A 24,466-nucleotide genomic window follows, 5' to 3' on the forward strand; every position below is an offset into this window, starting at 1 on the left:
CCATAGAAATCGGACAATGTCAATTTCTACATTATCTGAATTTAACAGCTTAAAACGTTTATGAAACACGTTTACTCCCAGATTTACTTTATCATATGATCTAGGGGCCTACTACACCAACTCAGAATCTGATTTGGTTGTTTTCTTTCCAAAAGGCAAAATTCAATTGACTGGCAAAAGCAGCCAGCGGTAGAGAACTCCCTGGCATGAATTAGTGGTGCGATACTGGTGAAATCAATGTTTTTTTTTATTTTGCGAAAAAAAAGAGAAAAGTGCCCAGCCTGGTGGGCGAAATTCGTGTCTATCGCTGTTATTTCTGGCTACACTCGACTGCCAATAAAAAAACTCAGACTTTGTTATTGTTTTTTATTTTAATTTTATTATTGTGCAGCTGCAAAATCAGCTTCGTAAAATCAACTTTGGCAACAGGAAAATTTACCCTTTGCTTCATGTAGGTGTTAAAATCTCCAAGACAATTCCAACCAAAATTTGAACAAAAAAGTTTCAAACAACATGTGGCATTCGGTGAAATGTTATTGTAAAGTTTACAGGATGGCTTAACTATGGTAAATAGGAGCTGAGCATAAAAAATGTGTTTTGATTTGGCGACCTAGGCTAATCTTAAGCAGACATTGGATGAAAGAGCAAAACTACAGTGTGAGAAACTGATTTTAACATTTTAAAGTTTCGTCAACAGGTTCTACTTTTACAATCGATAGACATTTCTTCAACCTGCAGTCCTGCACGTGTATCTCATTTGATTTGTTGAAAACGCAAAAAGGTTAACATTTTGGACTCTTTTAAACGTCCTCAAAGGACAAAAAACGTTTCATTAAAAAGGTTCTGTGCTTTAAAAGAGGTCGTATGGTATCGTAACCTTACTTTACTACATCATGTCACTAACAATAGAACAGTGAACACTGATTATGAAAAGTCAAATAAAATATTATTTTAGTAGCCTTGGTTGCAACTACAGTAAACGAGCGACTAACTACATATCTCATAAAATTGAAACACAGGAGTCACGTAGAAATTTGAAGTAACGGTTGCATCAAGGATCTGCACTGAACCCGTCCCTCATTTCTGTTACTATGGATTGCTTAAAAGGAAACATCCAGAGAGAAGCAGTGGGGGATATTGTGTTTGCAGATGACGTTGTGTTGTGTGCGGAAGACGTGCGAAAAACGAGAGAGGAAGCGGAAGAGAGGCTGGAGACTTCGAGAGTAGCGATGGAAGATAGAGGCATGAAAATAAGCAATCAAAAGACAGAATATTTTAAACTCCAGAAGTCAACAGAAGATAATAACGAAGAAAATGAGACAGAAATACAATTGCAAAGAAAAACGGTTAAACAAGTTTCAGAATTCAAATATCTTGGTTCGACAGTTGATGAGAACCAAGCCATGTTGACCCATTTGAAGCGGGAACAAAGCCAGAAGTAAAAGTTGAGAATAACCTGTGCTTGATCTTGTGGTATCACTTTTCAGTCTATAGATTTTGTTTTTCCTTTTCGCCTTTAACCGAATCGCCAACTTCACTTCTCCCCGCGAGCGCCTTTGCAATGGGGCTGGCAGTGTCAACTTTGAGCGTGTTTCTCGACACCAGCCGTTCGTGAGACTCGCTCGTGTTGCCAGAGAGAAAAGCAGAAGATAAATTGCCGTCAAAAGAATAGCGAGGAGCTGCATCTGAAAAATAAGCGTTCGATGAGACGTCATCGTCTGAATGGACGAACCCAGACATCAAATCCTGTCATTTTTTCATTGATTTAACGTCTGCAGACCTTTTTTAAACAGCCTGTTCTATCACTGAACCACGTAATACGGTAAATGCACAGGAATTTCATTGTAACAGGTAGGCTAATACCAAAAAGATAAAACCATAGTTAACAAAATAGAAATGGTCAAAATCTACAAGAAAACTAGACAACAATTTTTTGTTAAATTACGCAGTTATGACGGTCTTTTTCATAATACTACTCCATTATAACGTTTGTAGCCACATTGAGACTCACCACCGAGCCACGAGCGACTTTTTCCACTTGAATCCAAATGAATACTTTGTGATAACGCGAAAGCTGAAAGAAAAATATTGAATAATTGTTGCATGAGACAACGAACCCGTATTTCAACGCCAATGCTCACTTTGATAAAATAACAGCAGATGCCTAACCTCGTTTTGACCCGGCTTGCAGATGAGAAGGCATTTTCGCGGCTCCAAAACTGCCACTGTTTCGCTTCGATCTCATCATTTGGTAAATCTATAACGAGAGAAACTACTCAACAACGTAATACTGTACAATGTTAAGGCCGAAACAGTAGTTCATAGTAATTAACCAGAGCAGACAGCTCTGGTGATTTATCAGCACACTGTCGGTCGTCGACTGAAGGAAAAGTTGAAGCACAGAAAAGCTGTCGCTTTCAGAATCCTGCTTTGAAGAATTGTTTTTCACTTTCACAATTCTTCCTATCTCTTAGTAGACGTAAAGAGACTTTGGAAAAATTGATAACTTGGTTTATTGAGATACCAAACGTTAAACAGTCAATTGATTGTCGAATGGTTCTACTTTTGAGATTGTAGATTACTTCCAGAAATACAGCAAGCTTCTTCGTCGACTTCAAAATGGATATAATACGCCACTTGCAAAAGTGACTTTACAATCGGCAATAACTTCCCCTTTTACAATCTATTCAATATCGTCTAGAACTTTACAATCGTCTTCAATATACTTTTCATTACGGCTTCTCAACTTCTAATCCCCATAATACACAACTATACCTATCATACTCAAATCACGCGGCTATTTATAACAGCTTTGCTTTAACCAGTTGCTTCCAGAAACAATGGTAATATTACATCACAAGAACTCATTCTTTTAGTTAATAAGTCAAAGACGTTTCGAGAATCACAAAAACACAAAATCTTCTAGTACAGTGCTTCCCAACCTTTTTCAGTTCGCGACCCACTTTTAATGCAAGTTTTATCGTGCGACCCACAATGAGATATGACATCTTTATTATGGCATCTTTACATGTACTTCTATACTACCTGTACTGGACACAGGTGACGTATTCATCACGTGACCATACCACAGTGGACCCAAAGGAATTGCGCTTTTTCAAATCAGTTTTTCAAAAGCCAGACAGAACGAAGACAGAGAATTTAGTTCGTTTAAGATTTCTTATGAAAAAAATATATAGTTCAGTTTTAAACTTTGAAGGAAATTGTGTGCTTTGCAGAAAGGTAGGCTAATTTTTTTAATGTTTGGTGTGCCTGAATGTGATGTTAGCACAGCAGTAGATATGGGAAAGCTTACAGTGAGAATGGAACCTATGGTTGGCTACTGCTCAGTACAAAAGTAGCCTAAGTACAACTTTACAAAGCATAAAACATTATCAAGAAATACCACGTTTTTGATTGTTGACAGTGAATACAAGAAGGCTTGCATTGAGTAACATTGATAGCCTAACAGCACAGCACTAAGGTATGCAAGAAGTCAAGTTTTGGAAATAGCCTAGGCTACATAATAGTAGTGGGCTGCTGTAAACAGTTAGCTATGGTATTTTGTAATTTCCGTAAAACTAAAGCATACAGAGTTGAAATCAGTTAGAAAGTGATGTTTCCAATTCATCTCTCTTATCACAGCAGTTACATGTTAGACTAATTTAGTCATTCAATTTACAAATAAAGACACCTGATGAATTGTTGCAGGTTGTGTAGCTTGGTAAAAATTTCGAAGTATGGGACGTTGCTCTGCTTATGGCTGTAAAAGTGGCTATGATAGCCAGGCATAAAACACCAAAAGGTGTGTCAATGCACAGTTTTCCTTTTCAAAATGATGAACTGTTAGAAAAATGGATCTGCAAACTTTCTCGAAAAGATTTTGTTTCAAGCAAAAGTTCTAAGGTGTGTTCTTTGCATTTTACTGATGATTGCTTTGTAAGTTTATCGGAAGATTCTAATGCAAGTCGAATTAAGAAGAAAGGAACTTCGGATCTCAAAAGAAAGTGAGCCTCAGATTGTATGGATACAGAAAAAAGCTAATGGTCTTTTTGTACTTTAAGATGTCTGTATTGAACATGGACGGCTTAAAGTACACAAGACCCAAAGCTTAGTTCAGTTCTGTTTAGGGAACGTTCAAATATTACGTAACGCCTTCGAGGGGGAGGGGGGGGTTTATGCAAAGCGTTACGTTAGCGTCACATCGGGGGGGAGGGGGTTCAAGCAAAACGTTACGTAACGCTTTACAGTACGGAATGGTAGTTTTTTGTGCTAAATTCGTAGTGAAAAAGCGTTACATGGGGGAGGGGGGGATTGAAAAAAGCGTTACGTTGGCGTTACATGGGGGAGGGGGGGGGTCAAAAATTCGGAAAAAAAGCGTTACGTAATATTTGAACGTTCCCTTATTGGTTTTGTTGATAAGAGAGAGGAAAAAAACAAAACATAATTATTCAAAACACAAATAAATTCGAACAAATAAATAAATTCTAGTTAATTGTCTTTTAAGATTTATGTTGCTGTGCTACTTCATATCTTATTTTCTCCATATAGGCCTAGTAGGCTGTTAAAAGTAGTGTTAATCATGTTGGGCCTACCAATTATATGCAGCCCTACGCTTATTGATTATGAAATTGAGACCTTCCATTGAATGTTTTGACTCGTAGAGTACCGGTATGCACTGGCGCCGACTTACGGGGTTACGGGGTGGCCACGCCACCCCGTAACGGCTGTGGCGGGGTGGCAGCCACCCCGTTTAGGTTACATTACTTACTGCAAATAAATGTAATTTGAACGGACGTTTAAATCTTTTTTTGGTCATTAGTTTTCACTTCAAGTCAACGTAAAGCAAGAGGTGAACCAATACAGTATTGCGAAGAAAATGATTGTTTTTGTCACAAGCATGATACTCGCGTAACATCAAGCAAGCTACGTGAAGATTACGCAACACGTGACTACGAGTTTTTTCCTTGTTGTTGTTGCGATCGTTTTATTTGTTACTTGTCATAAGTCATGTTACATTTGTTAGGTTTACAATGGGATTTATTAATCAATAAAATACGATCTTTCCCTTGCCTCCCTCAAAAATCTTTTTTGAAAATTTTTAAACTGCTCATAATATCGCTATAAATTATGCCAGCTATAAAATACTTGGAAATAAAATTATCTCGATGATTGATAGCTCCACCCCCTAAATGAATATCTATTTCCAAGTTTCATTAAAAAAACGCAATTTTTGAAACTTTTTGAGTTTTATTTAAAAAGTGCACTTAGTAAAGTAGCAGTTTTAACGTTCTGCAAATTTACACGTTTACATGATTCTATTCGGGGAAAGCTACACCCCCTGCCAATTCCCAATAATAAAAGCAACCTTTTTCAATTACTCAAGATTTTGCATTTTGAATTATTTTCCGATTTCAGTTGGAGTGTACTGTACTGTGATATACTTCATGCAGTAATATTACGTGTCAATGCGTGACAAACTGTGAGGCGGGAATTTATTGGTCTGACATAGGAGTTGCTTGTTACATCATAGAAAATATTACGAAAAGTCGTCCTATAAAAGTCTGAGGCGGGAATTTATTGGTCTGACATAGGAGTTGCTTGTTACATCACAGAAAAAATTACGAAAAGTCGTCCAGTAAAAGTTTTTGCCGACATTCCAGTTTTATTCAGCTTAAAGATGCCACCGAAAAAGCGTTCAAAGTTGCAGCCCTCCATTGAGTAATTTTTTGTTGCGTCTAGTCAGGATTTCAGCCAGCATGAAAGTGACCAAACGCCTGAACGAAACGAAAGTGTGCCCGTGCCAAAAGGCAGCACGAGCAGGATAATCGCTGTTGAAGGGAGAAGCTATCAAAAATCATGGGAGAACGAATTCCCGTGGCTAGAATACGATAGATGCATACGATAGATTCTGTCAGTTCTGTCCAAATGTTAAGTGTCAGAGCAGCAACGTAACAATAAAATTCACGACATACCTTCTGTGCTTTGTTTTAAAGTTGCTTTGTAAATTATCGAGCTACAAATCAGGTGTGAAAAGACAATTTCATCTACGAAACACGCTTAGTAAAAATCAAACAAAAACATGCAGTTTGAAAGTTTTTAGGTTGCCATATTGTGCTATCCGCCACCCCGTGCAAAAATAAAAGTCGGCGCCTATGCGGCGGTATGTGTTGTTTATCATGAAACTCTAATCTTAAAAGAGATGCATAGCTTTTGTATTGTCACTTTTACAGAAAACTAAGGAATGATGCATTGCCAACACTATTTCCCAACTGCCCAACTTACATGTCCAGTAAGCCACCACCCAAACGATCCAAAACTACTTTTGCCAGTGCCAGACACAAACAAGATACTGAAAATGTAGAGAAAATGAGCAAATTATTTTTAGAAAAAGACCAGGTGAGATCAATTGAAGACATATATGAGCGAATACAGACAGAACAAGCCATGCCATCTGAAATTACTGCGTTGTTGAAAGATGACATTTTATTTCTTTGTATTGTTGACATGACTGCTGAAATTCCATCTTTAAGCATGGGGTTGCAGATTTTTGTTGATTTGTCATACGAGTCCTTTTTGAGCAGTAAAAAAAGAAAGAACAATGTTAATATTGCAAATCGCACAATAACTCGTTTTAGTGAAGTTACAAACCTGCTTGCTGACCTAAAATGTCAATTACTGTCTTGTCACACAACTAGCTTTGATGATGTTCTTGATGATACGAATAAAATTAATCGAGGTGGATTTATTCCACCTAATGATATATCGTTTTCTTTGTGTCAACATTGCTGCTGTATCTTCAATTCAATTCGCTCTGAACCTTTCCTGGAGCAAAAATTCTTAGCAATTGAAGAAAAAAAAACATTTTTTTGTGGGACTTGTCACAGTTTCATTGACTGATCTTTGGCAAAATTATCAAGATATTTCAAAGTGCACCATGGGCCATGATATCATCAACAATATGATCTGCAAGTTTTCTAATTGTTTTATGTCCAATTATGTTCGTGATCTATCACAAAGCGGTAGATCAACGTCGTGCCGTAAAATTACGAAGTTGCGTGGTGGATACTAACAACCGGAGATGTGACTTTATATTTTCGCTTAACTGCTTACAAATGTGCTATTGAAATGGTTCAATATTGGTAGTCTATGTCTATTATCTTTCACGTGCTCCTCTGCTATATCTAGGTAAATCTGAAATTGTGTTCACAGACTCTGTAAAATATCTGGGTGTATTTATTGAGAGTTCTCTCTCAGATGAAAATGATATTTCAAGGCAAGTACGCTCTCAGGACTGTGCTGCAAACAATGCAAAATTTTATTTTGCTAAATGCTCACCCACCTAAAAAACAATTTATTTCGCTCTTACTGCATGTCGTTTTACGCATCCCAGTTGTGGAACAAGTTTAGATCTTCTAGAATAAAACGATTACGTGTTGCTTACAATGATTCTTTCAGAATATTGCACAATTTGCCTCGTTATGTCAGTGCCCGTGAATATCAAGTAATGAATAATATAACAACGTTTGATGCTTTATTGAGGAAAAACATGTTTTCGTTTATCAACCGTTGCATACACTCCTCAAATCGCTTTATATCAGACCTGATGTCATCTGATTGTTTTTATCGTTCTGAATACTTTCAACTCTTCCAACGCTCATTGTAGCCTATGTAAATTTGTAATAGTAGATATTTAGTGAACTCTTAAACTGACGACATCCAAAGTGGCTCTCTGTGACCTTTGCAGTGTGTGTATTATCTCGTTATTTTGGATATGGACAGCTTTGTCTGACGCAAATAAATAATAATAATTAATGGACAACCGATATTTTGGCGTCGTCGTCAGTGGAATCGTACCTCAAACATTGAGAAATTAATTAAAGCTATAGCCTACCAGCACAAAGTTTCAGCCAAGAATGCGATGAAAATAATTCAGTGATAACTTTCTTGGACATTGTTCCGCGTAGCCTACCTTGTTGTTTGTGTTGCATCAATGTCACACCTCTCCTTAAATTCACGTTGCATTACAACTTTCTGTGCTGCTTAATGTACTAGAATTAATAAACAAACATTTGCAGCTAACTCTTTGCTATATTCCACATAACTCACACCTAAAACAGTACTGCGGTGTTGTTTGTTCGGTAATTACGGTTTTCGTCGCATGGGGCCACTAGCGTATTCAATAAAAACCTGTGTCCAGTACAGGTAGTCTAGAAGTACATGCATCTTTACTACTGGCGTAAGTACTGAAATAGTCAATGCGACACAACACATCTAATTGTAACATATTTGCTGCATTGTTGGATAATTGTTACGTAATTATAATGCAATAATTTCCCGATTTAATAGAAAACAGGGTGCACAATTCATGAAAATGGAAAGTCAACAAATGAAGTGAAGATAAGAGTAGTGATGGCGAAGGCGCAGTAGGCTACTGCCAAGACCAAACTGCGGCTTGTGAGATCCATAGTAATGTCGGCATTTTTTAGAAGATTTTAACATTCAGTAACATTTAGAGATGCTTCGCGACCCACCGGTTGGGAAGCACTGTTTTAGTCAGCAAATTACGCAATAAAAGATGGATTTTTCAAATGCAACGATCGCTAATACTTCTTGCGTTTTAAAATTGACACGACTTCACGACTTTGCTTGGCCAAATTCGAATCTCTATTCGATTATAATTATCCTCAACATGCAGTAAGGTAGTTAAGTGATCAGTGATGCACGAGAGGCAACATTTTAACTGAAGCTTCTGTCTTGGTAATATTTACTTCATATAGTCAATCTTCCATCAGAGCGGTTGTTGGTACACCACTCTCACCACGCAGTGAAGCGGTAACCACGACAAGTGCTCTTGAAGGTGCTTTTTGACAATGTCTAGAGTCCTTTGAAAGGGTCCATTCTTAATTTATCAATGTTTAAGATCATGAACTTGAGTACAGCCACACACACCTCCGGCTCCGAGTCGAGCCGGAGCCGCTATCACCTCGAGGTGAGGGAGTTGAACAGCATGAATTTATTCCATCACTAGCAGTGATAAAGTCAGCCTGAAATTTACATTCAATGATCGCCAGAAGGAATTCAGGTGAGGGTTTGATGCTTTCGTACAGCGGTCTACAACCACAAAAAATGCAACGCCCCAAATCGGTCCACAGACCAATCTTATAAAGGAGTGTCTAGCAGCTCAGCTTCAACGAGGATACTTCACAGCCCAGCAACGCAACAACGTCCTCATGGATTGGCTAAAGACTTGCACTTGTAAACATAATAGCGCCATACGAAACAGCAACAGCCACAAAAAATTGGGGCTTGGAAACCTCTAACTTAGACACCACGTGTAGTTTCAAGCATCTCTAAAAGTACTGACCTGGGCCGAGTTATCCTTGCCAAATTTCTTATCAATGAGTTGGTTGGAGGGAAATAACTTTTTCAAGACATCCCTTCCATCACCATCGGTCATGTGGTAGTAGATGAACACGCACAAGACAAGTATGGACAACGTGATCTGAAAGTTGGACAAGACATTTGAGCATTCAAGACTCTCTGGAGCTATACAACGACGTTTTTAAACAGGTTTATATCAGCTACTGCGCTGTTCACATTTGAAACAAACGCAGTGGCGCAATCTGTTTTGCTCCACTTTTTTACTGGAGGTAGGGCGGTAGGCTAGACAAACGGCGACATGAGGGTGGTCCTTATGATGATTGTGCCTGATCTGATACAGACGTTGGCGATCATGGTCTTCCAAACTTCTCTGTTATTTGCCATTCGTATAAAATCGTCCTTATATACAGCTAAAAATTTAAGTTGGAGGAAATTGCACCGCGCCACTTACATTGGTTCCACTTGATGTAAAAACACTTCCTATATGACTATTTTGTTTTAAACGACAATTAAGGTATGCTTAATGCAAACAAAACTTGACTTGACTGGGTCCAATTAATATTATAACATGAAGGTATCACAAAATGTTAGCGGTTATCAAATGTTCTAGAATTACAGTATGATGAATATTTCTTTTCACGTGTTCACAATACTCTGACCTTATGATTCTCATCAAGCACAGCATTAGTCATTTGAGGCAGTTTTTTTTACGATGCTCAACCGCTACTCGGGGGATACACTGTGTTTGTTCCTTTGAATTGTCCGCAGCCCATAAGCCTTTACAGGCTAACAAAAGAAAAAATTGGTGCAACGTGTGAAAGTCATTTTAGAGTATTTCAAAGCCCCTGATTCGAAAAGGCACTTAATTTTTTCGAATTGGCTCTAGTTTTTGAGATATTCGACAAAGAATTTTTGAAATCGTTACCCAAAAGCTTTTCTATTGGTAAAACCACTCATTTTTAGCATTGTTTATCACTGCGATGTCATAATTGCATTTGTCTTACTCAATGGGTTGTTGCTGTAAAAAGTTCAAAACGCAAGCCAGAGACAAAATGAACTGTGAGGAATGAAAGAAGGACGTAAATGCTCAATGAAAAAGATTGTGCTACCACGATTCTGAGGCAAAGCAGCATTTATAACAACATGATTTTCAAGTTATTTTTCCTTGTGTTACCACAATTATCAAAAAAAAATAACTTGATAATCGTGTGGTTATAAATGCAGCTTTGCATTGAAAAGACAGGCCTTATTAAGTTGCTACTTGTACAAATAAAATCTAATTCCAAGCCATTGCTGATTGCCTACCCTTTTCTGCATGGAATTTTATTTTGAGCTATGCAGTTAATATATGATTTGATATATTGACTAATAAAATATGCCTCTGACATGTAGGACGTTGTCTTAACAATCCAGATACATTTGTGACAAGTATATTACAAAAAAGAAGCGTTACAGTCTGAGTGATTTCATTAAAATATATGCCAAGTTTATTACTTTGATATAAAGCAGGGAGATTTATAAGATAAGTTCTGGGTTCTTTATAAAGTATGCAAACATTGCACTGAAAACAAACTGTCAAACAAGAACCCCATGGACAAGAGCAAACACAATGTTGGGCACATACCAGCATGATGAAAAAGTGGGAGTACGGGTTAAGTTCGAGACCAATCAGGTGGATTACGAATCTCATCGTGAAGTCGCAGTTGGTTGAGCTATCCACTCCTTTGTTTGAAATCTCAATCAATAGAAAATATTCTGGAATTCAAAGCTTGAATGTGTGACCTGCACACCGAGACACGTGCACATGCAATCAAAAATATGCTTTTCGTTTCAGCGACTGTCTTACAAAATAAAATAAATAGGATTCTTTAAAAAATGAAACGTGCTGTGGAAACACCTTAAAATTTAAACAAACAACTAATGTCTATTTGCTTCCAAAAAAATAAAATTTTAATCAATTTGCTGAAAACAACTGAATAGTTTTTACTCAGTAGGCTATGTCTGTTCGTGGCATGATCTATTGATATGAGCTGGATGCGTAGATGAAGATTTGGGTCAGAAGTTTTCGCATTTAGCTGACCAGTAGCACCATAAAAAATGTTTGGGATGGGAACAGTGTTGTAAAGATAGAATATGGCGATTTTTCCTGTGACACGTTTTCTTTGGTATTAGTATCGTAACCATTTCACTATCCCATATTTTCATTTTCAACAGAAACCTCCAATCAAACACTCGTTCTAACCAGAATCAAGCTATGTTTCTATTTTGCAAAGCGAAATAACACAACGGACAATATATCTGCAAAAATAAAGGCTATTTAGCAACACTAGTATAATTGACTTGAAGAGAAGCTGCTTAACTTTCGTACTAACGCATTTCTGTCACTGAAATTCAATCTTATAATTAATAAAATATATTCAAACACATACTGCAAAATACGGGTCTGCTACTATTCGGTGAGTCCGATTCGGTGAGTTCCTAACCTCTAAGCCTAACCCCTAACCCTAACGGCAATGATAATGAGGTTACGGTACCCGATAATTAAAAAAAAAATGAAAAAATCACCAAACAGGGATCGGACTCACCGAAACGGGCCATTCCGGCAAAATACACATCTGCCATTTGCCCAACACTTTAATACCTGAAGGATTGGGTGTGCCTATGGGTATGCTACCACAAGGAGACTCTATCCTGCATTGCAGCATGATGCTGGCCGGATTCCTGCTGTCGAATACCAGCTCTCCTGTAGCTTCATCTTTCATATTCAAGGCATCGGACTCAGAGACCGCAGTCCAAATCAAGCTTTGGAGGCCATCGCTGTCGAAATAGTGTTTTTCCTTGAAGCGATGACTCACTTTGTGTTACCGTTGCTTCATAATCTGCCTATTGATCTGATCTTAGACCGGCAATCTTGCGCTGATAATTGTCGTAACGTAAATTGGAATTTTCTAGACTGTTCTAGACTTTAAAGAATGCTTAACTAGAAAAAATACCCTCAACATGTGCAATTGTGCATGTATGTATATACTTTACTTTCTATTCATTTTTTATTTTTTCTGTTCAAGTTTTGAAATATAACCAACTGAACCGCTCGTATGCAGTTGTTACTTTCTGTAAACTTCTAAACAGACCCACTACAATAACTTGGCTAGATGGCTGTCTTGGTACATCTCAGCTTGAGAACATCAGGCCAGGGGTGATGGTAAATATAAAACTTCTGCAAGGATGTAAGCTCAGATTTGCACAACACGATGCTCTATTTACTTCAGCCAAGAAAATGTGAGCAATTCATACAAGCTCCGGGTATCCTACATTTCCAGCTTCTAGCCAGCTGCATTTTCCAGTTAGAAAAATTGGTTCTGTTGATCGCTTCGACGTCTGGAGACGTTAAATCGATGTAAACAAGAACTAATTTCGCTAGCTGGGTGAGATCAATGTTGCATCATATAAGAGCACATGATCTCGGGTACCTCTCGCCAGGGCGGTAGTTGTACATAGCTACTTCTTCATTTGTAAAATTGGCAATATTTCCTGCATGTCCAACACCCCCGCCAACAACTTTAAGAGTGAAATTGCCTGTAAATGGGGTCTTAGTCCCAGTCACGTGATCCCGGATGAAAAATGTTGTTGCGAGTTCTAAAAAGTAGAATCGTGTCTTGTGAGAAAAAAGTTTTATCACGTTTAACGCCGCAGTTAACATTGTAATTTTGCCATAACGATGCGTTGGTACGTTTGGATGCACCAACTCTTTCACATGTCTTCTCTTTATTATTATCGGATGCAAAAATGTGAATTTTGAAAGAAAGCAGTTCGAAAGAAACAGCCTTCAAAAAAGTAACAACATAGTGAGAAGACGTTTAAAACGTTTTGAGCTGCTGCACTATCCGCTTTTCAAGATGTCCAAGGACTACAGTTTCACACTAAGATAATGCAAGGAAAGATGAGTAACAACCGTTTAATATTTAAACGTCTCTACCTGACAAGGTAAAACACGGAATATCATCATCGGTGATTGGGAGGCAGTCAAAGTTTTCTACTCGTCCCCGAGAAGCAAGCATCTCAGCGGACTTCGCCTCATCAAACTGCAGCGACATCGCAGGAGGGCATCCGACTTTAAACAAAACGTCGATGGCTAAAAAAAATAAACGAGGTCACAAGACCATTAATACTTGTGGTTGTAATTACATTACAGTGGTAAAGAGAGCATACATGATTTATCGCACGACTTTTTCCAAATTCCTTTTGATCACTGAGATGGCCTAGTGGATAAGGCGTAAACTGAGTAAATTCAGTTAACACTAATGCATTTTTATATAGGCCTAACGCATCGCAGATGTGCGTTACTGGTTTCCCAACGCTTGACAAAGCAGACAGTATCACTGTCAGTGGAACCAAGTATATGATTACGGTGAACCCATTCGTTTGCAGAGCGCTAAGCAGAAAAAATTTTCAATGCCTTTTTCAAAACATCTTGGGTGTGACTCGACAGAGTGTCGAACCTATGCCTACTAATTCAGACGCGTACACTCTAACCACAAGGCCACTGAGAAAAAAGATGCCAAGCGGCTACGTTTAATTGTATAATCAATTTCTCAAGACTCTTCGTACGTGAAATCCAATTCTTCAAATATATCTGTTCGAAGAGAGCTTGTCTTGTTGCACCATAAGCACACAAAGTCGAGTCACGTGTCATATTTAACACATTTATGTTTATAATTTTATGTACAACTGATGAACAAAATACGGTAGTGGAAGGTTTAATTTATCAAAAAGAAAAAAACAGCACAGTGGTACTCAATGTTATTTCTGTTTGGCACTCATCAGTAGAAGAGATTCGAGTAATAATGTACTCAGTTGCGCCTTTATACGGCTGCACTGACACTGTCTGCTTGGTATAACGCTGAGGAACAACGTATATCTGCGATGGATACAGCGCTATATAAAAACACACAATATCATTATTTATAAACCTGAGGTAGTCCAACGCACCGCACAATCATCAGGTGCAAAACTGGATTCTTCTGGTACAAATGTGCTTCTTTGACTTTAGTAAAAAAATGTGATTAAGCGTCCAAGAATCACAATCTATAGAAAACAGTTCCACACTTTTCATACCTTCAGGAACAGTGTATTCGTCCTCTTGAGGCCGCCATGGCCAGATAGTAGCTGATACAGTCTGTAACATCATGCCGGGAGGATGCTGCTCCAACGCCAGTCCAGTGAATTTGACCTGTTTTTATAGACCAACGTTTTTGAAGCAAGTTATCTACTCCCTGTGGCATACGCTTGTGTACTGTATATGTTGTCTTCAAGGCTAGCGTCGAACCTCTTGTTATAGAGAGCAACACACAATACTCACTGAGGCCACAGTGGGCACGCAGCTAGCTAGGTGCTGACAGCTGGTTAGAGAGCCACATCGTACACATTAGACATCGGGAATACTCGCGGTTTTTTATCTTGTTTAAACAAACTTTTCGAGGTGATCATTTGTTTCTCAACCATATGGTAGAAAAAACTAACTTAAATAAGGTTAATCACTTCGAATAATAATAAATAACTTTTTCGGCTATGCATATAGCCCTTATCAAGCATTTACATGATAAAGGTTTGATAAGGGCTAGATACAAGGCCGAAAACGTTTGCTACTTTGGTTGTGTTTTTATAATGTTAAACGTTGTGTTGTTGCTCAGTGATGCCTGTTTAAGTGTTTATTGTGAAAAAAGTAACCTTTCTACCCAAATTGTATTACTTCAAACAAGGCTTGCAACGGATGGATGTGCTGTGTAACTTTGTGATCGATAAAGTTGTTTGCAGATACGCTGACAAATATAGTCAGTTGTGGGATTGCAAGTAATGGGCTCCAGCGACTAGGAGAAAGGCTGATGTTGAAGCTGAAACATGGACATGAAAGAAGTTAATTTGTTTGCAATCTCAATGAAGTTAAGCGGCATTTTGATAGCAGCCTAAAAAGTTGCTGTAGAAATATTTGGAGGACTAATTGCAAGTGACAACGGTTTGAAATCAGGCCAGCGTGAAAATATTTTCCAACTATTTGAATGCATGAAACAAGATAACAAAGTTTATCAAATATAAGGTAAAATACACCTCCCAACAAGAGCACTGAACAAGGGAGCATGAACGTTGAAAATTCAAGTTCGCTCTGCTCAACCCAGTTGTGTATTGTTAAAATCTCCATACCTCTAGCAGTGAAACGCAAATAAGCTGCAATATTTTAGCAATTGAATCACCGATATCGAACCACTTTAAAATCGAACAAGATAGACATTGGCAGGTAAACACATCGTCATGTTTCCAAACCATGTTTTCAATAGATTAACTTTCATGACTTGGATCTTACAAAATGCCTCACAAGTGCATGATCGATTTTGCAGCTGGGAAGCAATAGACAAGCCTTCTTCTTAGCTGGATGCAGAAATAGCCTACGAGTGTTCTTTTTCAGATCATGCGATTATATTCAATATAATTACATATAAAAATATCTTATATTTAATTAGTATTAAAACTGCTTGGCTTCTAAGCTCCAGAGCTTTTTAGCCAAATACGTGAACAGTATACACATGTGAAGTGGAGCGATGTAAACAACCTTCAACGGGGAACTTTAAAGTCGAGTCCTTTCCTCTCACCTGATGGTTTCATCTTTATCTAAATATACAATTGAAGGAATCTCACAATTCAGAGGATTGTAATTTCTTTGGAGAGCATAATCACGCTGAGATATATATGACGTCCAATTGCTTTTCAAGTGCAAATTATTCACGGAAAGATATTCCAAATATTCTTCAAGATCGTCGTTTTCAAAGTACCACGATGTTCCTTTCATTTCCGCGTGGTTTAACCACCAGAGCGAGTTACCAATTTTCTGCAAAGAACACGAGCTCGTTGTTGTGACTTGATCTTAGACATTGGCGATAACAACCCAAGCAGAAAAACCTGTCATTTTCACAGGGATTCAACGTCTCCAGACGTTGAAACAATGTAAAAATGACGAATTTTGCTGTCTGGAAATACCAATTTATTTGTTATTGTCATTGTTAAAATGAAAAAATTGTTTTGTTTCGTGACTGTCGATTTATGTTAAAAGATTTTTTTAAATATATCTGCGATGTAGTCAAGTCTAACTCATTATCACTGCTCGATGTAAAAAGAAACCCACACGCTGCCGTGGTTATATTTTTAGTATGATCCAGGCTAGTATCGAACCGAGGTCAACCACTGGCAGTGACGTGAGCACCATCCAGTCTATACTTGAGCTGGTGATGACGTTGTTTCTCTCACGGGACTGTTGAGTTGTTGAATGGTCAAGTAGAGCAACGAACACGTGATGTAGTTGAACTAACAAAGTACCCGGATGTAGAAGTGAAGTTTGTATGAAATATTTCTTCAAGTTCAAAGCAAAGACATGAGATAACTCGCACTTTCCGTGGTTGGTTTAGGCTGACACATGATGTATGTGTGATTTTGTGCACTTCCGTATAAGTTTTACAACACTCATTTATGGTATGCTAACCTGAATTGTGTCTATATCAAGATGCAAGTTAAAACAGTCATTAGATGAGCTTCTACGCAACGAATCAATGAAAATTATAAAAAATAGCTCAGGCTACAGTTAAAAGCAGAAAAAATCTGAAAATTTTTTATTATTACTCACTTCAACAAGTGGGACAAAATCATAGCAGAAAAAGTGGACATAAGCAAAAATGAAATGTTACCACTGTAATAGAGAACAAATGCTTCAAAAAATGAGTGCTTGTACTTCAGGGTTACCTCATTGATAAACACCATGCAAGCCGCTGATCTGTAAGTGACCATTTGCTCTTCGTCGTATGTTGGAATGGACAGGTAGTCAAAATGGGTGAAGTTGCGGTAATCGCGGATAGTCCCATTAAGGAACCTGTTATTGCCTGGCCAAATTCTAGGAGGTTTGAACACATATATTCTCCTCGAAGCATATGCATATGCACGTCCACACGTCACAGTCATCCATATGGCAGGGCGGTCTGGAACGATTAGGCATTAGTAGTAATGAAGATTATTTTATTGTTTCATTTTTTTCTGTTTTAATAGTCCCGGATTCAATAGCAAAAGAGCAACAGACACTGACGCTCTACACCACTAGCTCTAAATCACTTTTTAGTTCAGAAAAACTGCACATAGTTTATCTCCTAGACCTAGAGTCTGAATATATTGCAATGATCACTGGGTCCATATTAATTTTTTCTTATGCCGCACCAACCTCTGCAATAAACAATGATAAAAATATACCAACACGAATGATATCTGTCAAATCACAAATTAAGAATTCTAATATGTTGTATTATTTTTTTATCACTTAGATTTGATATCGTCATTGTGTCCGGACTTTAAAAACATTCTGAAGTGAACATACAGAATGAAATCTTTTTCTTCTTTTTTAATTACACAATTTTAATATCGGACTATGCAAAAGTAAGCAAGTAACCGCCTTTAACAGCATGCGCTAAGTGCAAATGATCAAACTGTGTATTTTAAAACTTCACTCACCAGACTGCTTGAGATTAACATCAACCAAGAATCTGTTCAGCGATGCTCCCAAGATCGCCAAACCGTACAGAGACTTGTGTGAGTCGTAATATAACCCAAACACATTAGACAACGAGTTGCCGGTGACATTTTGAATGCTTCTGTTGTTTTTAACAATTCGAGTAATGTCAAAAGTGCTCTTGGATACACCATGCCATATATCTCCGTTCGACAAAAGAAGAGAAAACTCGTGCCTTCCTCTTTCGAAAGCAAACTGCTTAATCACGTGTCCATCGAATGTTATACTCGCGTTCGGAGGTCGCTGTGTGAGACAAGCGAACACAGTTGCGCTTCGCTTGTCAAAGGTCAACAACATATTTCCCCATATGTAGAGGTGACCATTAGAAATCTGCATTCCACTCATTCCCGATAGAATGATGGGAATGGGATTGGCTGAAAAAAAACACGAGCTCTACAAAATCGCAACAAAATCAACCTGCAATACAGCAGTAAGCATAAAATAAACATAGCAACCTATCCTGCTTCAAGACAAAATTCAAACTATGAGATTCCCAAACCCGGTTGCATGATGCAAATATTTTCAATGATTTCTCAACAAAAAAGGATTAAAATTATTTACAAAAGACAAATGCTCACAAACATGACGGTGATGAAACAATTATATAACAATGCGCTATAAAAATTAATTGATAAGTTTACAGAAACTAATAATGCAAAGATTAGCAAAAACTTTCAACCTATTAGTCATGGTCATGCTTCATGTAAATGCGCTACAATATCGTGGCTTATCGTTTTGAGCAGTCAAAACAAAATCTATCACCAAATCGATGAAAAATATAACGTAGGCCTACTTGGATTTCCTCCGCCTTGTTCAATTAGTGCATAATTTTCGCCTATAATAAGGAAGGAGCCATTTGAAGTCCTTGTAGGAAACCTTGCTAACAAACTCCAGTTTCCAGCTGTTCGAAAATCTGAAAGCGCACAAACAAAACTTGAGGGAGTCAATGACAAAAAATATTGTGTATTTCACGAACTCTCAACAATGCCTGGAGACGAGAGTTTCTTGTATAAAATATACATTCGCTCTCAATCTCTGCTCCTACTTCGAGTTCATTTGTGATTTCAAATGAACCGGGATCTCAGGAAGACTCTGGAATCAAGGGATTACCGTTTCGTCATGTTTCAGAATAGGTATTAACCAGAAACATTGATTGGCCAATGAAACGAAGCTGGCTTATGGTGTTGTAGCCCAAAGATACGCTGAGCTACTGCTTCGTTTGTTGGATAAAGGGTGGTCAGGTGATATGTGGTCCGAGGTCTATCAGTTGGCGCCACACTGACATAATAAGTGAGTACTCGTCTAGGTGGGCACGTTTAACACCAGCTAAGAGATAAATAGCGCACCTACACTTCTATAATGTATGTTTACCATCTTGAGCATTTAACCAGGCACAAAATCCTCAGCAAAGCCAATGCGTACCGCAACTAATACCCTAATCTATCAATGTTAAAGTAACACTTGCATAGGTAAATTCTACTGTGCAATGACCTGAATACTCCATGATGAAATATGTGAAGGAATTAAGATCTTCAACAATGGCATACACACTGCAGCACTGGCTTGCAAAAATATGGCACACAACTCTACAATGATGAGGTGGAAGGGACAGGAACTGACACACTGTTATGTTTTGAAGATCCTGAAGGATGACCAACTCTAGTGAAGCATCGGAAGCTGAAGACAAAAACTGCTCAGCAAGTTGATTTCATTGCATGTAAAAAGTAACGTACGTTAAGAATAAAATTTTATACAAATACAACAATTTGCCATCAGAATGTGTTTCATTTAATCGTTTTTACGTAGGCTTTTTGCACGTTTTTTTTTGGATTCTAAAAATAATTTTTTCCTTTTACATGTACCAGCTGAAGATGCTTTTATTATAGCGAAATCCATTCTTTAATAAATTTATTATGCGATAAGATTGTTGAGATTACGTGCAATCAATCAATCAATCAAATGCCAGCATTCAATAAATGCAAATTAGCATGCAAAAACAAGTTTTAATGATAGAATTTTGATTAGAAAGACTAAGTTTACTACATGATCGTTAGGCAAACTTCAAATAAAATATAGCCTATGTCCTATATTCTATTGAATGCAAGCTGGTATGATACTTTCTAAAAAGGTATTCCATGAAAGTAATAAAAATATGTAATAAGCATAATAAATTCAAAGTAAAACAGTTTGAAACTTTAAAATTACCGTACTTGTAAAACAGCACAACTTTGCCATAAATTTGTGGGATAAAGTCTGACCACAATAATTAAGGTCTTTGTCTTCATGCGTCATTGGATTTGTCTAATGGATAATAATATAATTCACAGTATTATCCAGTAGAGTTAGACAAATTCAGTAAAACTTGAAGACCATAATATTGTGGTAAGATTTTACCTCACAAATTTAAGGCAAAGTTGTCCACCCCGGCAAACTTGAGTTGTTTTACGGTGCTTTAAAATTATTTTCAAAGATTTCGTTCAAGGTTGTCCAAACTCTTTCCAAGAGGGCCAGATTTGATGATGCAAAAGTGCCAGAAAGCCAACTATCTGTCTATTTCTGATGATCTTATTTTTCATAAAAAAATGCATATTATTGTTTATTTAACGTTGCTACTTTTATGCAACAAAACAATTAGTTCTTTTTTATGCTGATTCAAAAAGCAGCAATCTTTGAATTAGTGTGAAAAGCGAAAATCGATTATTAGTTGTTGCTGGTCCATGAAAAAAGTTTGGATAACATTTAATTTGTTCCTACAAGTCAAAAAATAAATTTATTATTGAAAAAATAAATTAGGTTTAACGAACCGGAATCAGGGATACGATCTTTCACCACGAACAGTTCCTTCTCGTCTGAGATCAAAACCACGGTACGATGCATGATGCGCAAGGAACTGACGTAAACAGGGCACAGGGAGGTTCCTTTGTGGGTGACTGTTCGTGAGATGACACCACCAGAACCGCTGGGAGATATTTCAAAAATTCCTTTCTGATAACAAAGATGAGTTGAAGTTGCTTTGCATTCATGTGCGTTCAGTACTGTTTGTGTGTTCGTACTATCTCAAGTAGATCATGTAAAATGAGAGAGAGAAAGCTTTCATTTCATCTGTTGCCAGAATAGCACAGTACAATAAACAATGCGAATAAAATAGCACTACAACAATCTAGATACCACAACAGACACGAAGCAGCGAAAGACTACATCAGTCATCGACTCAGCTGCTTCCCTGTTCTCATGTGACAAATGTCAAGCATCGGCAAATTACGTTTCAGTTATTTTCCTTATTCTCAAATTAACCAAACAATAAAGAACTAGCATATAAACTCTTCTAAACGACACTACAAAAAATTTTCACTGGACCCTTATGAATAGACCTCTTGTTTCCAATCAGAATCTGTAACATTTGTTTTGTGGTTAATATGTGTGTAACATTTGTTTCACCCCTACATCCAAAAAAAGGAGTAGGCTGTGTAAAGCCATAACAATTCAATATGCTGTTTACTCTAGTCCAGGGGTCACCAAACTTTTTTCTCTGAGGGCCGAATTGCTGCGAGACTAACAGCTACGGGCCGGATGCAAATTGCGAAAAGATATACAACTATTTAGAATCTCCACTGACTTGAGCACAATAAATAACAAAGTCAGCGGTGGAATAGCAAAGTTGTGATGAAAATCGAAAGGTTGCTGGAAAAGTTATCCCCTGCTGTGATGTCTAGTCTGGCTGGTATGATTTGCCTAAACAGAGATATCGCACTGATGAAACATTGGTGTTTTAAACAACAAAGTTTGTGATGTCAGAAGAAGAAACAATGTGGAAAAATCATTAGCAGGTTGCGTGTAGCTCAACAGCAACGTGAGTCCTTTACAAAAAGTTTGGTAACTTTTTTCCTTTACAGCTATACTAGTGCAGCTGTTATTTCCGCAGCACGTGGCGGGCCGGATGAAATCAGTTCGCGGGCCGGTTCCGGCCCGCGGGCCGTAGTTTGGTGACCCCTGCTCTAGTCTAAAGCACACAATGTCGCGAACTGTTTAATTTCCTAAGATTAAAGTAGCTTCAGATTAAAATTAGCAATTACTTTTGTGACTTTACTCGATTGTACTTTTATAACGGTTGTATGTTACCGTACTGGATGATAGGCAGCACCTAGACTAGGAAACCACAAGGCTATTCGGTGCTGCCAGTCCTAAGAGTCCTTTTTTTAATATGCAGTATACGTGTTGTATTTGTGTGATTAACTAATTATGCAATTTTTTTTCGTACTGGAAAGACAAATAAAAAACATCTCTCTCTCTCTCTTATCACCTTACAAATCTTGTAATACTTCAGTTTAGTTTGCACCAGTACAACGTAAGTTCTTTAAAGAGATTAGTGTTGGTTGCCTTTTGTCAGACCTAAATATCAAATTTATAACTCTTATAGCAATTTGTAAATCCAGAAAGGACAAAGCTCCAGACTTGTTTACAGTCTTTAATTGAATTACCCCTGCAGCGCTTTTATCTATCTTGATGCATAATCTGTCTTCTGGCATTTCTTTCTCGATCAATAAAAATGAGTTGTTTTTTTCAAATCTATTCGTAATTGTGATCTAATCTCTAACGATCAATGTAAGTCAATTTTTTATTAAGACATGACGAGGGCTAGTTGTATAACTGAAAACGTTCGCAATTTTTGTCTTCTTTAACATAATGCAAAACGCCGCTTTGTTGCTTGGTTTTGTTTGCTTATGGTTTAAAAAAGCAACTTTTCTATCAAAATTGTATATTGAATTGTATATTGTATATAATTGTAATAAAATTGTATATCAAAATACAAAATTGTATAGGCTTAGTAGCCTATAATATTAAAACATCGCACAAAGTATTCTGCAACACATTGAAGCAACTTACAATAATAATAGCGACTAATACACAGCAGAGCATCAAGCGTTTGTTACCTACCTCGGTTAGCCTCAGAAGTTTGCCAGAGAGCTGAATGGCAGTTCGAACAACTTGCGAACACGTTAGTGTGGACGTGACTGGTGGGAGCTGAAAAACAAATAAAGACCCAAACGTTTTGGATGTTTAAGTTGGTTTAACAAACCCTGAAAGTTGGAGTGTCACGTTTTCTTTGTGTTTCATCATCTAAGTGACTATGGACGATCGGCCGGTTTGCTATGCCACATTGAAGTGGAGCAAACTGTTGCTTTACAAAGTTTACAGACTTCGCAAGATATTTTTGACCTTAACTCTGATTTCGACAATAGACCTCCTGGCAGTGCAAATATAACAACCTGCTTTACAGCAGCACTTTCAAACTCGTCATGGGAAAGAACGAGAAAATCTTTGATCAAAACAAGGTCGTCATCTGTGTGTAGAGATACAATGAAGGGATCTCCGACAGGGAAAAGAGTGAGCGTTCCATCGTTCAAGTAGGCCGATTCAACAACAAGGTACGCTTTTCTGCAAAAAGTGGACAAACGTTCAAAACTAAAATGACTTTTCACAACATTGTTTTTTTTTAATGTGCAAGATATGTTGTTTAGGCTACCTTGTTTAACAGCTACTTTGTTTAAATTTGTTTGAATAAGTAGAATCTAATTTAAAAACAGTAAATTTGTAACTTATCAAATAATCGATTTCGCTATAATTATAGTATCTTTAGCTCGCACAAGTAGAAACGGAAACATTTTTTAAAATCCAACATAAAGACTGAAAAATTCGTAAAATGAACAAATAAAGCAAATTCTGAAGGCAAATTGTTGTGCACGCATTATAATTTTTTCTCTACTTGCAGGACTTACTCTAAATCAATTAACTTACAAAAGTACTACCAGTTACAGATAAAGTAAGCACATACTTTAAGAAAGCAACTGTTATACTTCCGGTGTTAATTTCATCCATTTCGACATAAACTTTCTCAGAGACACTATTGATTGGAAATGGAAAGATCCATGATATGTCTGGAACTTCAATGCCTGACTGATTCGTATCTGAAGCATTCAATTATTTAATACAACATCTGCACAGATGCAATATCCATACATTTAGTGATCCAGTCGTTAAAGATCATTGAAACTCAGTATTGAGGTTACAACTCCGCATAACACATGAGGTCGAATAGACGTTTTCACGTAGTTGAAACCGTAGTTAAATACATACATAGGCATACAGAAAAATGTGCATGTTGTTGTAATTTAATTCATTGTCAAAGTGCGTAATCAAAATTGTAGTCGATTACATTCATGAAAACATGTGCAATGGACTCGTAATCGATTCGTGTCATTGCAATCGCCACGTGCTTTTTCTGTACTGTATATGACAAATGGGGCATAAAAATAACATAGTGAAATTCAGTGGCGACTCGTTTTAATAGGTTGCAGCCTACCCTCGTGAAGTTGGTGAATGTAAAACACTTTTTGCAGCCTATTGCAGGGTATCCATTAAAACAAGCTACGGGCCACCACTGGTGCAATTCCCTGTAGCCTAATTAGGGTCTACCCAGTAATGCAT

The 24,466-nt window shown here is 37.5% G+C and overlaps 1 protein-coding gene across 1 annotated transcript in view; it reads right to left on the reverse strand.

Moving 5' to 3' along the window:
• Positions 1–392: 392 nt before the first annotated feature.
• Positions 393–24,466, reverse strand: part of LOC145764498 (cation channel sperm-associated auxiliary subunit gamma 2-like) — a 29,221-nt gene continuing 5,147 nt past the window's right edge. The window contains exons 4-22 of the mRNA XM_082576117.1: positions 23,814–23,946; positions 23,248–23,416; positions 22,916–23,002; positions 20,785–20,965; positions 19,472–19,657; positions 18,774–18,893; positions 17,923–18,354; positions 17,167–17,399; positions 16,026–16,261; positions 15,131–15,272; positions 14,497–14,611; positions 13,358–13,513; positions 12,852–13,017; positions 12,023–12,198; positions 11,006–11,136; positions 9,365–9,502; positions 2,170–2,257; positions 2,012–2,074; positions 393–1,685 (exon numbers count right to left, since the gene is read on the reverse strand). Of these exons, the coding sequence (XP_082432243.1) occupies positions 1,489–1,685; positions 2,012–2,074; positions 2,170–2,257; positions 9,365–9,502; positions 11,006–11,136; positions 12,023–12,198; positions 12,852–13,017; positions 13,358–13,513; positions 14,497–14,611; positions 15,131–15,272; positions 16,026–16,261; positions 17,167–17,399; positions 17,923–18,354; positions 18,774–18,893; positions 19,472–19,657; positions 20,785–20,965; positions 22,916–23,002; positions 23,248–23,416; positions 23,814–23,946 (3,149 nt within the window). The 3' untranslated portion in view covers positions 393–1,488. The remainder of the gene's footprint in view (positions 1,686–2,011; positions 2,075–2,169; positions 2,258–9,364; positions 9,503–11,005; positions 11,137–12,022; positions 12,199–12,851; positions 13,018–13,357; positions 13,514–14,496; positions 14,612–15,130; positions 15,273–16,025; positions 16,262–17,166; positions 17,400–17,922; positions 18,355–18,773; positions 18,894–19,471; positions 19,658–20,784; positions 20,966–22,915; positions 23,003–23,247; positions 23,417–23,813; positions 23,947–24,466) is intronic.

The sequence above is a fragment of the Aplidium turbinatum genome, chromosome 1 (genome assembly GCF_918807975.1).
Source record: "Aplidium turbinatum chromosome 1, kaAplTurb1.1, whole genome shotgun sequence".
In the NCBI taxonomy this organism is placed as follows: domain Eukaryota; kingdom Metazoa; phylum Chordata; class Ascidiacea; order Aplousobranchia; family Polyclinidae; genus Aplidium; species Aplidium turbinatum.